At 36.9% G+C, this 15,957-nt stretch overlaps 2 protein-coding genes across 2 annotated transcripts; one reads left to right on the forward strand and one right to left on the reverse strand.

Annotated features, from left to right (window-relative positions):
* The first annotated feature begins 2,887 nt into the window (after positions 1-2,887).
* LOC138340436 (uncharacterized) lies at positions 2,888-5,914 on the forward strand. The gene is made up of 3 exons (XM_069292162.1): positions 2,888-2,894; positions 4,503-4,596; positions 5,572-5,914. The coding sequence occupies exons 1-3, from the start codon at positions 2,888-2,890 to the stop codon at positions 5,912-5,914; spliced, it is 444 nt and encodes a 147-aa protein (XP_069148263.1).
* A 6,474-nt stretch (positions 5,915-12,388) lies between these two features.
* Positions 12,389-14,255, reverse strand: LOC101268656 (small ribosomal subunit protein eS19x). Its single transcript, XM_004252216.5, has 4 exons — positions 14,022-14,255; positions 13,552-13,642; positions 13,289-13,472; positions 12,389-12,688 (listed from the first exon to the last, which is right to left on the reverse strand). Exons 1-4 carry the CDS (start codon positions 14,103-14,105, stop codon positions 12,616-12,618), a joined length of 432 nt encoding a protein of 143 aa, XP_004252264.1. The 5' UTR covers positions 14,106-14,255; the 3' UTR covers positions 12,389-12,615.
* Between the last annotated feature and the right edge of the window lie 1,702 nt (positions 14,256-15,957).

Genomic DNA, 15,957 nt, shown 5'->3' on the forward strand with positions numbered 1-15,957 from the left:
CCTAGGGTTTGATAGGTTGTCAAAAATACATGTTAAAACTAGGAAAATTCATGCCCTACGAATTATGGGATGTTGGGTAAATGTTTAGTAAACTTAGGCTTCTAAGAATACTTTAAATTAGTATGAAAGGGTACCAAATTAGCTGCAAAACTGTGCTCCGTGAAGGTCAGTACGAGACCCTATCGACGGACCGTAGGTTCCGCGATGGACCACCGTTGGGGTCCGTCAACCCCAACTTACAGAGTTTCCTCTAAGTATCCGTCGACAGACCCTTAAGACGGACCGTCGTCCCTTCGACGGTCCGTCCTGCACAACCGTCGACGGTGTTAGAAACTTTGCTTCTGAATTTTTATAAAATTAATCAAGTGTCCATCGATGGTTTCAGAACCTTTGTTTCTGATGCTTTTATAATTTCTTCTAAGTGTCCCGTGATGGACACTTGTGCCTTCGACGGTCCGTCCTGCACAACCGTCGACACTGTCAGAATCTTTATTTTTGGTGTTTTAAAAAATGTTTCTAAGTGTCCCTTAACGTACCCAATGACGGACCGTCGTGCCTTTGATGGAACATCGATGCGTCCGTCCTCCACTCAGTACTTATGCACTGTCATTCCTTTTCTATGTTTTGTTGTTTCCACTGGCACTAGCTACTTCTCTCTATAGGTAAAAGTGGCACCTAAACACGATTGTATCTACTCACGAGGGTGTTCCAAGTAAGTCGCCTCATCAAATCGGCTTATCATAGGCTCAGATGATGACATGACCCAAAGTACGTGCCACCAGGCACCTGCACTCCTACCCATGCTGCCCACCCCACTAGAGCCATGCCCACGAGGGTGGCGCCCTGCGTAGTCACTGCCTCCCAGTCTGACGAGAAGTGCATACTGATCGGTACACCTTCTAGGTCGGATGCACAGTCCGAGGGAGCATCTGGCTCCGTCAAGGCATCCAATTATAAGGAAGCTTCCAGCTCTGTAGAGGCTTTAGAATGGGAAAAGGATTCTGCTTCTGCCTCGTCTTATGAGGCTGCTATTGACTCTACCACAGCAACCCAGACTGGAGTCCTCGTTGCGGTTGCTGATCAGCCCAACCAGTGGTGTGTCGAGGTGCAGTACCAAATCTACACAAATGCCAAGATGCCCAATGACAAGGGGGTCATGACCCAGACCCTGACACTTGAGCGGCGGGTTCTCACGGGGAGTCTTCCCACCATACCGGTCATTCATGAGTTATTCACTCGACATCAGCTAGAGTGGACGGCTCTAGATGTAGGCTGCTATAGTGAAAAGATGGTCAGAGAGTTCTACACCTCCTATGCGGCGAATCTCCGATCTCAGCTGGACAGGAGGGCAGCCCCCGCCAAGCATGCACCATTGGAGTATGTTCGAGTCCGCGGTAAGCCGGTTGACATTTCCTTGCAGGCCATCCGCAGATTTCTCTATGGCGCGGATATTGATGCCACCTGGAATCCTCTCACCGTCGAATTTGACTATCATTGGAAATTGATTAAAGATGGTCGGTTCCAGTGTGAGCCAGAGGTGAGAGAGACCACCAAGCGGTGGATTGCACAGTACCTCTACGTAGATGGTGAGGCTGTAGATTGGGTGCGGGAGCCCAAGGGGAGTATCAACAAGGCCAACCTCACTTTCACAGCCAAGTTCCTATGGCTATTTGTCCGACAATGCCTTTCCCCCACTACTGCTGATACTATTGTCACCTGGGAACGTGCAGTGCTGATGGATGCCATGATTGCGAGGTTTAAGGTGGACTTCGCATGACTATTACATGCGGTGATGCACGAGAGGGCCTGTAAGGCCACTACTACTTACACATTCCCGTGCATGGTTTTTGCATTGTGCAGGTCTGCAGGAGTGCCCGTGTGGCACATTGATATGATCAAGACCCTGCCTGGCTAGGTTTATATCGATCTAATCCGGGATAAGGCCAATGAATTGGATCCGTACAGAGGCCCCCATATAAAGGTGCAACCGCTAGGTGAGAACCTGGAAGCCACGGTAGAGCAGGCCCAAGGGGATAATCCGGCTACATCTGAGCCTACCGACACCACTCCGGTCGAGTCTATACTGGGTGGTAGCACCGCTCCGAGATCCTCCCGCTCTATCTCATCTACTACACTTGTCCCGCTTGCTAGGGTCCAGAAACTAGAGGCCCAAATGGCCACACTTCTGCATCACATCTAGCCTTGGATGCAGAGGTCCATTGCTGAGGCAAAAGAGCATACAGAGAGGAAGATTGCCCAACACAGTGAGCGGAAGATCATGGAGTTCCACCAGCGTTTGGACGCATTTGAGTTGTGGGTTCTCGCTCAGCCAGCCCCTATAGTGGATGTTACGACTCTCACGGCTGCTGTGAAGTATCTGAGAGCCGAATTGGACACTATACTAGAGGCTCGGGTGCCTGAGTTTGAGGCCCCTTCTGCAGAGCCTGCTGAGGACACCATGATGGTTGCCCTATTTTCCATTACTGATGTGACACCACCTCCACCACGAGAGCATTGCAAGAGGCACCGAACTAAATATGAGGATGAGTCCCAGGCTAAGAAGATGGAGCGTCATGAGTTGGAGGCTACGAGGAGAGCCTCACTGATTGATAAGGAGGCCCGCTAGTTGAGGGTTATCGAGGTGGCTGCTGGGCACCTAGTTCAAGGGTTGTAGACGCTGAGAGGAGCAACACTGATGGTTTTGTCATAGCTGAGGACACTACTGATGGAATCCCTATTTAAGAAGAAGCGGGTTTTGGGAAACCAGACCCGCCAGCTTCTTGATCACCGACGCTTTGTGCCTCGGGTTTGCTTCACCTACCACTCTGTCTTATATAGTTTTATGCATTGGGGACAATTGCATGTTTTTTGGTTTGGAGTGTGGTAAATGGAAAGTGAGTGCTAGGGTGAAATCTAAGTAGCCCAACTCACGATCCTCTCTTGGGGTTTTCTTGCAGATGTTCTTTTTTCCCAAGAGACTGGTTACTTTATTGTTGAACCGGCATGTTGGTATCTTTAGTACATAGTATAGAAATGGACTCTGAAGCATGATGGCTAGACAAAATGATATCCTGATTTAAAGAAAATGTTGAATAACTAAGCACAGCAACTGATAAATGTGTGGCTCTAAGCATGACATAGAGAGACACCACTGTGTGACCCTAAATCTAAAACTCAAACTAGGTTTCTGATAATTTGGTAGAGTAATGAGATGTCAAGTGAGTGTGAGGAAAATTTGAATATTCCACCATTGGTACTGAGCTAGAACTAGCCTGGTTAGTTCTACTAAATGTAAGTTGTAATAGACAATTAGGAAAGGATCATAGTCCCTTGTTCAATATAGTCAATCTTTAGCCTAAATAACAGAAAACCGAATGAAATTATCCCTTCTTGATCCAAATGATTTGAGCTTAAAATAGACCTTTCTTTTTCACCCCAACTGATCTTTTTTTAGAACAAAGTGTTGGACGTGGTCCCTCCTTGGACATGTGCACCTCAGCTTATGCCAAAAGCATAAGTTGAGAGTGGCTGATGCAGAAAACAACCTTTTCATGGCCCTGACCCAACTTTGGGTATTGTGTACCATGATTCGTGGCAAAGCCATGAGTTGAGGGTGGCTATTATGAGGAATGCTCCGGAAAGTGGGGTTGAAAAAACAAAGAGAGAGAAATAACAAAAGAAAAGTGACTCAAGAAAAAGTTGAAAGAAAAGTAAAAAAAATTGAAAATGTGAAAATACAAGCAAGAAAATAAAATAGTGGCTTACACAAAATAATAAAGAAGGGAGAATAGCAAGGTGAAAGAATACAAGAAAATTAAGAAATAGGGTGAAATAAAACGATAAAACGATGAAAAGGTAGGACGCTTAGCCATTATGTCAAGGAGGGAAATAAGTCACTAAAATACATCTAAATGTACCCTACTTGACCCGAGCCTAAGTTACAAGATAAAAAAATTCCTATCGTGATCCTAAGAGTCTATTATAGTGAACTTAAAGTAGTGAAAATAAGAGCAAGCCTATGGAAATAAGTATAAATGAGGTGTGAAATTGTTCTGAGAGTGAGTGTTGAAAAATAATCCTTATACTCAAACTGAAATCACTGTGTGAAAAAGGAGGATCTTGTTTTGAAGTAAGGACACTAGTTGCAATACCAGAAAATTGGTACCTTAGTGAGAGATCAAAGAGGATAGGTGTCGATTTGTGGTGAGTCTGTGTCATGGTCTGATCCGCATAAGCAAGCCTAATAGTTATAGCATGCACTAAACATAATAAAAATAATCGAGATTGATAGCCAGATTATTGAGAAAGCTAAAATAAGGATTCTCTTGTACAAAGATTTTGTGGTGAGTCATAGGGCGTCGCTTGAGGACAAACAACGAATTTAAGTTGAGGGTGTTGATGTACCGTGGTTTCACGGTACTTTCAATGTTTTTTTCTTAAGTTTGATGTGTGTCTAAAGCCTTTTTGTATTAGTTTTAACGTACTTTTATCTTTGTTTGTAGAAAATTTGTCCAGAATGAAAACGCGGAAGAATTGTGCTGAAACTGCAAAAGTGACTACCTACGAAGCCTTTGACAGTCCTTCGACCCCTCGATGGTCCGTAGGTGTCCATCTTCGTATTAAGGAAAAGATGTTGAATGAATATCGGACTAAGTGTGGGTCTACGGAGGCTCTCGACGGACCGTCATCTCCACGACAGACTGTCCCGCACATCTGTCATCGTCAACAGAAAGTAGCCCCAATACCCTCTTGAAAAGAAGCTAGTGTGGAACGACGGAGGACCACGACGGTCCGTCGTGCCCTCGACGATCTGTCATCTAGGTCGTCGACTCAGACGCGGTTTTTGGGCAGATTTTCCTTAAATAGATTTCCCTCTTTTGTTAGGACTCTTTTATTATAAATACTTGTAAAAACCTCATTTTTGAGATTAGACTCTTGGGTATTTTTAGAAGTTTTTTTAACGAGTGCACGCGTTAGAACTCGTCTTGTTGCTACTTGCCGGACCAAAGAGGTAAATAATAAGAAAAGAATTATTAACATAGATTTAGTATACACTATCTAATAGGCTAGTATCGATTGGTGCGAAGTAACAACTAAGCCAAACATCGGTTATGATGCTTAATATAAGGTAAAGGTAAGGTTTAGTAAAGCATACACGCGTAGCCGAACCAAGATGCGGAGTAAAATTTCCTAGTTGCTGGACCAAGGAATTAAGGATACATAACTTGCCACTTTGCATGCAAGATACTAGGAAAGGATTGTTATAGCTAGAATTACCTGTTATGAACTTGTGGGGAACACTTAAGCCCTAGTTACTCTCATTACTTGATAAAAATCAAATCTTTAAACCTGTCACTTTTTTATTTAGAAATAGCTAATTAACATTTATAACTTAAAAACCCTTGTTTGTTACTTGTTTTCGGAAAGGACTTGACTAAATAGAAGTAATAATAGGTTAAATTTAAGTCTAAATCATTTTCCTCGTAGGATCGACCCCAACCTCATAGTTGGGTTCTTTACTTGATACGACCGCTTATAGTTTTTTTCGAGAAGTAAATTTGAGTGTATCAGGTACGTTTGGCCATATGAGATCCTACAGCGTGTCGGTGAGGTGGCCTACGAGTTGGCGTTGCCTGGGGAGCTAGCTTCTATTCATCCAGTCTTTCATGTCTCTATGTTAAAGAAGTGTCTTGGTGATCCAGCATCGATTTTGCCTGTTGAAGGCTTGGGGGTTGATGAAGACTTGTCCTATGACGAGGTACCTACTGAGATTTTAGACAGACAAATCAAACGGTTGAGGAACAATGAGATTGCCACACTGAAGGTATTGTGGAGGAATCATCTTGTTGAGGGTGCTACGTGGGAGGCCGAGGATGATATGAGATCCCGCTACCCTCATCTTTTCAGCTCTTGAGGTTAGACTTTCTACTCTTAAGTCTAAGTTCCTTATCTCCTCTATACTGGTTGTTATTGCTTGACTGTTTATAGTACCTATGTTATGATATGACTGGCGTTGTGCTAGATTATCAGAAGCGTCATTCGGTGACGAATGTTCCTAAGGGGGGGGATATTATAACAACCCTAAAATGGATATGCTAAGTAATGTTTAATGTATCTAGAATGCCTACAATTAGATTGGGTTCACACGGATCGATGCGCGTAGAACTAGACCTCTGAACCCTTGCAACAGCCAAGCCAACCAACATGGTGAATTAGTTGAGCTAGGAAAGGTTGGTTCCAGCCATGTAGGGCACCCGAATATGAAGATCTACCCGGATGAGTCTTAACCGAACTTAAAAAGGGATAATCTTAAGTTTGGATGGTCTAGGGGTAAAATGGTCTTTTTCCAGACTAAAGGTAGAATTGTAATTAGCCTAAATAAATAATTAATTAATATGGCGGAGGGGCAATTTGGGTAGAAAGGGCCGAAATTGACCCTTTGAGCGAAATCTTGCTCCACCCAAATTCGACCCTAGGAGGGAGCAATGATTTAATTTGATTTATTTTATATAGTGGATTAATTTAATTAATTAATACTAAATTGTTGATTTAAGAAAAAAGAAAAAAATCATATTTTTATTTATTAATTAAAATAATTAAAATAAATCTTAATTTGACTAAGTCTCTCCGTAATCTCCTAATCCTAAGCCAACACACTCACACGTTTCTCACCACTTCTTTCTATCACTTCACGATCTACCATCAACCAAAAGAACAGGAGCAGAACATAAATGCAAAAGTTCATTAAGAACTTGAAAGCTAAAAACTCAAAGGCAAAACAAGCTTAAAAATGAAAAGTAAAAATCAATTTCTCGACGGATTTTGCTTGTGGTTTCGGTGGTGAGACGTTGGCTTAGTGGGGAAATAGGCAGCACATTGAATCACTTTTGAACAACTTCAGGTATGGGTTTTCTTCTCTCTTGGTACCTTTCCCACCCTTAAGGTTTAGGTTAATCGTATTTGAAAAACTAAGGTTGTCCTCGTTGCATGCCCCTGTCATTAGATCCTTTCAAAGATTCAAAGCTTGTGTTCGTATGTCTCATGGTAGATAATTTTAGGTCTGCTTGTGATTATGTGTTGAATGTGTATTCGGTCATCATGTAAGGGATGAAAAATATATTGCGAAAAAGTATATTAAGTTGACTGTTTTGAGCATGTGTGTGCTGAAACATTACTATGTTTGCTGCTTGAAATTTGTATGTTAAAATGTTGTGTTTCGCGTGTATAAAAATGTTTAAAATGTGATGTTCATATAAGATTAAGGTGGCTAACTGAATGTCACTCAAAATACTACAAAAATCAACATAAGAATGAGAAAAAATGGATTGGAAGAGACCAAGCTGGAAATTGGTGGTCTCGGCCAAGAATTGAATAAATAACTATGTTTAAAAAAAATAAAAATTGTGAGGTCATTGGGAATTGAACCCAAGACCTCACAAAATGTAAACTACATAAAAATTTCATGAGAAAATGAAAGGAAAAATAAATGTGGAGAGTGGGGATTGAACCCACAACCTCTTGAATAGATGAGAGAGTTAGGAGAAAAAAATAAAGGAGAAAAATAAAATGAGGTTACTGGGGATTGAACCCACAACCTCTTGGATAGGTAAGAAAGTTAAGAGATATATTTTTAAAAAAAATGAGCTTGTGGGGGATTGATCCCACAACCTCCTTGCCTTAAACGAAAAGGAGAGGAGGAAAAGAAAGGAAAATATTATGGGAGTGATGGGGATCGAACTAGGGTCCTCCAAATCTGAAAAATAAAATTATAAAGTTTACTACAAGATTAAGTTTTACTCAAGGGATTCGAAATCAGGTTCCCTTACCCAATTTCGTATTAACACATAAGTCATACGTAAATATATATTTAATGAATGCTGCCTCTAAAGATCGAAATCAATATCTTGGCATATTTACAAGATGCTTAAGTCTTGTACCATATAATCTTGGGTAAATGAGAATCACTTAGACAAACTATGAAAATGAAGCCCCATGGCATGTATGTGTGGACTCATAAGTCTAACATACATTTAAAAGTAAGTGAACCTAAGATGTTATGTGATGAGATAATGAAACCCCAGAGGGGTTGAGTAAGAGTGTGACACACACTAAAGGGCCAAGTGCATTGGCATACGATGAAATGAACATTCACGTAAAGTGGTGAGTAATTATGAAGAGTAAATATGCTAAAGTTAAAGAATGTGCTGACAATATGATAAGAGGCTAATGCGAAAGGTGAGAGAAATCTCAAATGAGCCTAAGTAAATTTTACCAAGATGTACTCACCTATGAGAGTGTAAAGTTAATGAAGAGACCAGTCTCTATGAACACTCTAATGAAAGTATTGAAGCTAATGCATACTTAATACTAATGATGAGATGAGAAATCATCTAATGAGCTATGATGCCCTCATGCTAGAAGACAGCTTCTATGATGTATGAGATAAATGGAATGGAACTTTATACTGAGCACTGATAGGCTAGCTATGAGTTGTAATTCCTTCTTCCGAAAGGCAGACGTTCGTGTAATTCTCATAAGATGAGATTGTCCGTCCAGACGGGTATGAGTCTCCTTATATCTCCTAGTATTTGACCATATATTGTCAATATAGGTTCTAGAAGGGTTCGATTCCCTATATATAATAGCATGTTTTGGTTCACTTTGGCCGGTAATTCCACCTCTTCTCGGTGTGGGGTTAAACACTGGATTTCATGACGCTCAACTAATCTATGTCGGTTAAGGTTCAAGTTCCCAAAGAAAGAATGAGGTCAGCCTCAAGTAATGCACATAATGAAATGAACGATACCAAAGGTGTTAGGATAGAATAATCAAGAAGTGAGCTAGAGACTTAAGTAATCACACTAGGTCATTCTTGGTCATTGCATAGCGAACTCGATGAAAGTCTTAAACTACTAACTAGATATGGCGGGTGTTTACACTAGCTTACGAACGAATGAAAATGAGGTACGTATGAATGAATGAAGCAGACTCTGTGTTTGCTTAAGAAGGCTCCCTAGTTGAGGTCCCATATGTTGAGCCCTCATTTTGTGAAGTCCTAATGTCAAGTCCATGATTCCAAGGTCTCATGGCATATGGACCAATGATATGAAATATGTTATGTGCTAATGAGCAATATATTATGTGTTGTGTGCAATATGTTACGTATGATGATGCATGTTACTCTCATAGCATGACTTTCCTAATCCGATTTTGGCAAGTCCACTGACTTGACTTTCCATCATTCATTTGTTAGGAGAGAGCTCTTCTTAATCATGCATGTCTTTGGTGTGTATTTGCATATATACATACTTAGTACAAGTGTGTACTAATCGCATACAACTCTTTACTTTTAGGTGCAGGTACAGCTGGACGCTAGAACATATGAATCAATGTTGAAGTTATCTGGATGTGGAGCTTTCATCCGAATTTGGTAGGTCCTCATGCTTTCGAGGATGCTTACTATTTTATTCTAGCATTAGATGTAGACATTAGCTAGTGGAGTATGTTCCAATAGTGTTTCTTTCCCAGTTATCTTCAGATATTGTATTGGTGCCATTTTGGCAACTCTATATATCATACAGATATTGACTATGTCTTTCATTTGATTATCTTGGTATTAGATGGCTGTTGTGAACGCTTATATGAATTGAATGTTTCTCACTATAAAGTCTAATTAAACAAAAAGTTCAAATTTTCAGTTAAAAATTAACCTAGGTGAAGTAACGATGACGTGTGTAGGCTTGTCTGCGTCCTCTGAGAGATCAACGACGGCGGTCTCATCTGGGGTCTAGAATTCGATCATGACAGTAAAATAGAGAGTAGTTGGAGAGGACAATTCTCTATTTTACTCTCCAAATATAGAGAATGAAGAGTAAAATGAAGTAGGGTTAGAGATAATCATATTATGAGGGGGGGAAAGGTAGTAATATGAAAAAATGAGGTGAGAGAGTGTGTGGTTAGGGGTGTAAAACCGAATCATTAAGTCAAACTGACCCGACGAACCAAATCAAACCAAAAAAAAACTTGCGATTTGGTTTGACTGTTTTGGCGATTGAAAAAAAAATCAACTACTTTTAGTTTGGTTTGGTATTAAAAAATAGAATCAAATTGAAATATATATATATATATATATATATATATATATATATATATATATATATATATATATATATATATATATATATATATATACATATACATATACATATATATATATATAAATATATATACATATACATATACATATATATAAATATATATATATAAATATATATATATATACATATATATATATATATGTATATATATATAGAGAGAGAGAGAAATATTATTTACATATAATCTACTTTGGTGATATATATATTATCTATAGCTAAAAAATATTATTTATAGTGTACTTTGCTAATATATTTTTAGTTAGTTTATAGTTTTCAATGTGTGTGTGTGTATATATATATATATAATTTTATTTCATTTATAACTAAGAAATATTATTTATAATCTACTTTGTTAATATATTTTAAGTTAGTTTATAGTTTACAATATTTATCGATTTTATTTCAAATTTGGACTTGTAAAAATTGTACATATTTTATTTTGTGTTAAGATCGAAAGTTATAATTATATTGTTATAGTTTTTCAAATTCGAAGTTAACAATTTACTTTATAAGTTTGTTTTGTTTTTAGTTTGCATCTAACATTTAATCTTATTAGTTTAGCGTAATGAACGGTGATATTTCAAAAAAAATATTTTATACTCATGTGAATTTGATAGTATATTCAAAAATTTCTATTCACTTTAACATATTTTAAATTTAGTTTATCACACAGATAAGTGAAAGAATATTTATTGCTTTTTCAAATACGATATACTTGTAAAAAAATCAAAAAAAGCTAAAAATCGAAAAAAGCCGAAAGAACCGACTAATACCGTAACCAAAAAAAAAACCAACTTCATATGGTTTAATTTAATTTTTAAATTTGATAAACCGACATAATTAACTTAGATTTTTAAATAAAAAATCAAATCAACCCGACCTATGTACACCCCCATGTTGTTAAAGTGGAACTCACAAATCCAAGTATCAAAATTGAGTGGATCCTCACCTAACTATTGTAGGTTGGGCCTCAACCATATTTAAAATTTTCATAAACTAGGCACTCTGCCTTGTGAATATATTTAAAGAGAGAAAAAAAAACAATTTATCCAAACTAGTTGGACCGTAAGTTTCAAAAATTGAAAGCCTTGAAAAAAATTAGGGATCCTTTTCAAAAGATAGAACAAAAATATTCCTCTTTTTTGTTAAGGATTTAAAAAAAAATGAGAGATATTTAATTGGGACAATAAAAGTAATATTTATCTTCTTTGCTTGGAATTTGGGGTTTCCAAAAGAAGCGAATATTTTCTCCTTTACATAATATAAATCAGAAATCGATAATTGAAATTTGATTGTGTACAAAATCCAACTCATACAATTTACATACAAATTGGTCACAAAAGGATATCCCCAATCGATCACTCCAAATAAACACAATTTGCAAAACTCAATTTTTAAATGTAAAGCTTCAAAGTATTTACATAAATTTCATGTTTAACAATTCATGTGATCTTGTCTAAAATTTGCCACAAATAAGAAGTCAGTTCTCTTCTTTTAATTTCACTGTCGAAAATCCATGCGATCCAGAATAGAAATACGCTCAAAAATCAGAGCAGAAATTTGGTTTAAATTGCATAATGAAGTCTCATATTCACAAATTGCATTTTTATATTAGAGGATAGTGCTAGAGAAAATGAGAAAAATTAGAGTCTTAAATGAAAAGGATTTGAAGTCTAATAGCAAAAAGTTTGATAAATATATTGTCATATTACTAGATGAAAACCTGCCCAGTAGTGTGCTGAAGTTTGTTGAATGAATATGGTAGGCAACAAGTGAATCCAAAACAAAAAGGATGACTCCTACGTTTGGCTACTGAGGTGTTAGATGGATTTACCCAATAGGCCAATACTATAACAAAAACATACCCAATGAAATCCCACAAAGTGAGGTCTACGGAATACGTAGATCTTAGCACTACCTCGTGGAAGTAGAGTGTTTGTTTCCGGAAAAACCAAGCTCAAGTGTATCAAACCCAAGATACCCAATTCTATACCAAAATTTTAGTACTATGTACCACATACTTTGTGTACATTTATATTCTCTAGTCCCAGAATAAACCTTGTTCCACACCAAACAAAATATTTATAATATACTAATGATGAAATTCCTAACAGAAAACACCAGCAATAACCTCAACTTTGGACCAAAAACAAGTTTGACTCAGTCAATTATAGACACGCCAGGCTTTCTAATTTTTATCAATCAGGTAAACAAGCACTGAATCTCAGGGATTTATGTATAATTATGAAGTAATGATGCATTGAATGCAACATATGCCACAATACACACTTCAGGGTACTAAAAGGGCAAAACTTGACATACTGAGAAAGACAATTCTGAAAAGGCAAAACATCCACAATTTAATTCAACAATACCCTAAATCTATTTAGGTCCAAACAGAAACAATAAGTTTGAGCTAACTCATGTATTCATAAAATTGAATGAACTCATCTCTCTCTTAACAAGCAACAGCAATTCTTCCGGCAACTTGGTCAAGATCCCGCTGACCACTGGATGTGATCCTCCTTCCGCTAGATAAAGAGAGAATTTTAAATTAGACAGACAAATAACTAGATATTCATCGATTTCATTCTTAATGCAGCTAATAAAGTTGAGTTGTGAGCATTCGCTAGCAATAAGGATGTCTCTCCATTCAGAACAAGGTGAAATACTTCATCTAGATTCATTTAAGCCATGTTATTTTCAATTGAAAAGTCAGCAACCTCTTATCGTTTCCCTGTTTAATCAATCACTCACAAATATCAAAGTCTTACTATAAAGGGAGCAGTCACTCTTTTTGCAATTGTCTTTGACCTCTTTCCTAAATAAAGAGAGTTTTATTAATTGATTTAAGCACAATTATTATCACTGAAATCACTCTTTTTCTAAGCAAGACTAGCCAGACTCCTCGTGATTTTCTTAAATTTTGCTGGCTCCATACAATGATTAACGCATCCGCATATATTCATATCACATGACAAACAACCTCAGAAAAAGCAGGAGAAAACCCCATCAGTTATGTAAACAAACAGGTTTCTGACTGATCAATGGATTTCATTCATACAACCACTACAGAATAAGGAGACACATCAAATTCAGCATTAATTAGAGAGCAAAAGGTTACTACTTACCCCTTAGGCTCAAAGTCAATGATGTTCATGTTCTGCAACTGTTGAAGAATGTGGCGTGCAACTGAACCACTGCTCTTGCAAAAGTGACGTGGACGGCTTCCATTCCTCTGGTTTCCACCATAGATTCTTCGGAAACCACCAACACCAATACCTCCTCTCAAATAGATCTTCCTTGCCATGGAAGCTGCCATACATCAAAAAAAAAAAAAAAAGTTAGAAACAATGGATAAGTTCCTTCATCTGATAATGGAGATGAGACATACCAGCTCTGATGTAGTACCAATCAGCATCATATGGGGCAAGCTCCTTTAGCTTACCAGTCTTAACTATATCAGTCCATTCAGGAAGCTCCATCTGCAAAAATCAAAGGTACAATAAGCATGAATAGACAAGCCCAAACATGCATTAAATTGCAGTGGCTGGAATTAACAAGAAAACAAAGTACTTTATGGTAGATAATAAGGCAGATCTGAGCAAATAACTTCCAGTAGGGAAATTAACAGGGTAAAAGGGGGCAAAGGTCCATTGAATCCAACAAGAAGAAGAACAAATATCATTTCTATATTTTAGCAGGAAGCGTGTATACAAAATTGAAATTTGAAAATCTTTCAATCCAGCAAATAGCTACAAATTCTGCGTTGTTTCTATTGCTATATTCAATGATGTAAGAGGTAAATCAGTTGAGAAAATCGAAGCAAATATGAATGTAAAACGAAATTCAATTCGTATAGACCTTTCCGGAGCGCTTGAGATGAGCGGCATAAGCCTTGACAAAATCATGGGGGGAAACATCTTTCACACTTCTTGCTGCCTCCATCTTCGCTGCAGATCTTTCTCCACTCTCCAGCAAGGGTTCCTAAGAGAATTACTCAGAATGGATGCTAGGGTTTATAGTGTTGTAGCGGGCCTACCTTCATAATAAGCCCAAACTATTTGGGCTTCCATTTCAACAAAAGTCCAATCTCTCAACACCACTTTTACATGGATGGCTAAATTAAGGAAAATACATTGTTATCGTAAGAAAAATTATTTGGATTGATATAATAATATCATAATAATAACATAAATTTTGTTATCTTTTTATTCATTTCATATCGTTTGAATAAAAAATTATATTAGTAATTTACTAATTCCAACACTTCATAAGAAATATTTGATAGCATAAGATTAGATGATATGTTAATACATTTTTTTATATAATTTATTTAAAATCAAGAGATTTTACAAAACATTTTTTTTCGTATTAAAATTGTGCTACAATATGATAGAAAATTGATTTAAGGTAAAAAAAAATCTTAATAAATACAATCCATATATATAAAGTGAAAGAAAAAAATGTTTTTTTTAAAGAAGTAACAGGTTATAGAGGCAAAACTGACATATAAGAGATTCTCAGTTTTTACAATATTTAATTTTAAATAAATTAAAAAGTGAAAATAGTTGAGGTAATTTTAAAAAATAGATTTTTCTTTTGGATATTTGTAAATAATCCAAATGGATGATTATTATTTTTAATGTTTTAAATATTTTATCTTATTTTTATTTTTATTATATTTGTCATTGTTTTTATTAACTAACAATTAAAAAGATAACAAAATTTTATATATCTTTTGAATTGATATTATTTCAAATTATGTGTGAACTATCTTAGACAAATTTGATGTAGATATTGTTGTTATAACTATAAATTATTTAAATTATTTTATTTTTATAATTAGTATTTTAATTGTTAGTTTTTTATTTTTTTTAAAAAATGCTCAAATTTCACAGTTAATAGGATTTCATAATTCATGGCTAGTTGGTCAAAGTCTTTATGTCGTACTTTATATTAACTGAAAATAATTTTCAAAATTACCTCCTAACCAAATTTGTTGAAAGTGTGGTTGTAACTACTTGGAACAACTCTTCGTTTTAATAAACACAATCTTACTTCCAATTCTAATAAGTACTCTTCTCTATCTCTATCTCTATATCACGATGTGGAAGATCAATCGTCTCCCCATCCAAGCTTTTCCCAAGTGGAAACGGCTCCGGAGCAAGCAATTGTCTGCTTCGATTCGAACGAAAGAACCCCCTAATAAAAAAAAAGGACATGTGTCTTCAACGTGGCTCCGAACTCCTGCTTGGCCCATAGTTTTCTAGCTGGCAATAAATACCCATAGTAACCCTTATTAATTAGCTATTACCAATAGTTTCTTGAATGACACTCAACTTCACTCTACTAGTAATAATACACAGCTTGTGTTTGAAATTTTTCAAATGTCGTTGAACAACGGCCAAGTGGACAAGAGTATGGAAGAAGTCAATCTTTCTCCAAATCTTTCTCCTTGTAGCTCCCTTACTAACCTAGCCAATAAAAGGAAATATAAATCGCCCCTCAGCGATCCACAATCATCACACATAAATTCTCACTCCTTCCATCCTAATAATTTCTTTAATATTAAGAAGAATGTTAAGGCCATTATTTCCCTTAAACAAAAGAAATTACCCTTAACATCGCTCTCAACAAATCCTCTCTCCTCAACAGACAATGAACAACTACTCTCACATCCCTCAGCAAGTTGCCTAACACCCCCAAGTAGTTGCAATGCAACCCTTGCATCCACTCCACCAAGCACAATCTTGGATAGAACTTGGACTGAAGGACCAAGCAGTCTTCTTTACGATGG

Source organism: Solanum lycopersicum, chromosome 12 (genome assembly GCF_036512215.1).
Source record: "Solanum lycopersicum chromosome 12, SLM_r2.1".
In the NCBI taxonomy this organism is placed as follows: domain Eukaryota; kingdom Viridiplantae; phylum Streptophyta; class Magnoliopsida; order Solanales; family Solanaceae; genus Solanum; species Solanum lycopersicum.

What these genes read in the sequence shown, in the direction of transcription:
- LOC101268656 (XM_004252216.5), bottom strand. Translation starts at nt 14,105, where the DNA reads ATGGAGGCAGCAAGAAGTGTGAAAGATGTTTCCCCCCATGATTTTGTC. An exon ending in ATCTCAAGCGCTCCGGAAAG is followed by an intron (nt 13,643 to 14,021) that starts GTCTATACGAAT and finishes TGATTTTTGCAG; the next exon opens with ATGGAGCTTCCTGAATGGAC. An exon ending in TTGGTACTACATCAGAGCTG is followed by an intron (nt 13,473 to 13,551) that starts GTATGTCTCATC and finishes GATGTATGGCAG; the next exon opens with CTTCCATGGCAAGGAAGATC.
- LOC138340436 (XM_069292162.1), top strand. An exon ending in AGTCCTTCGACCCCTCGATG is followed by an intron (nt 4,597 to 5,571) that starts GTCCGTAGGTGT and finishes TGAGTGTATCAG; the next exon opens with GTACGTTTGGCCATATGAGA.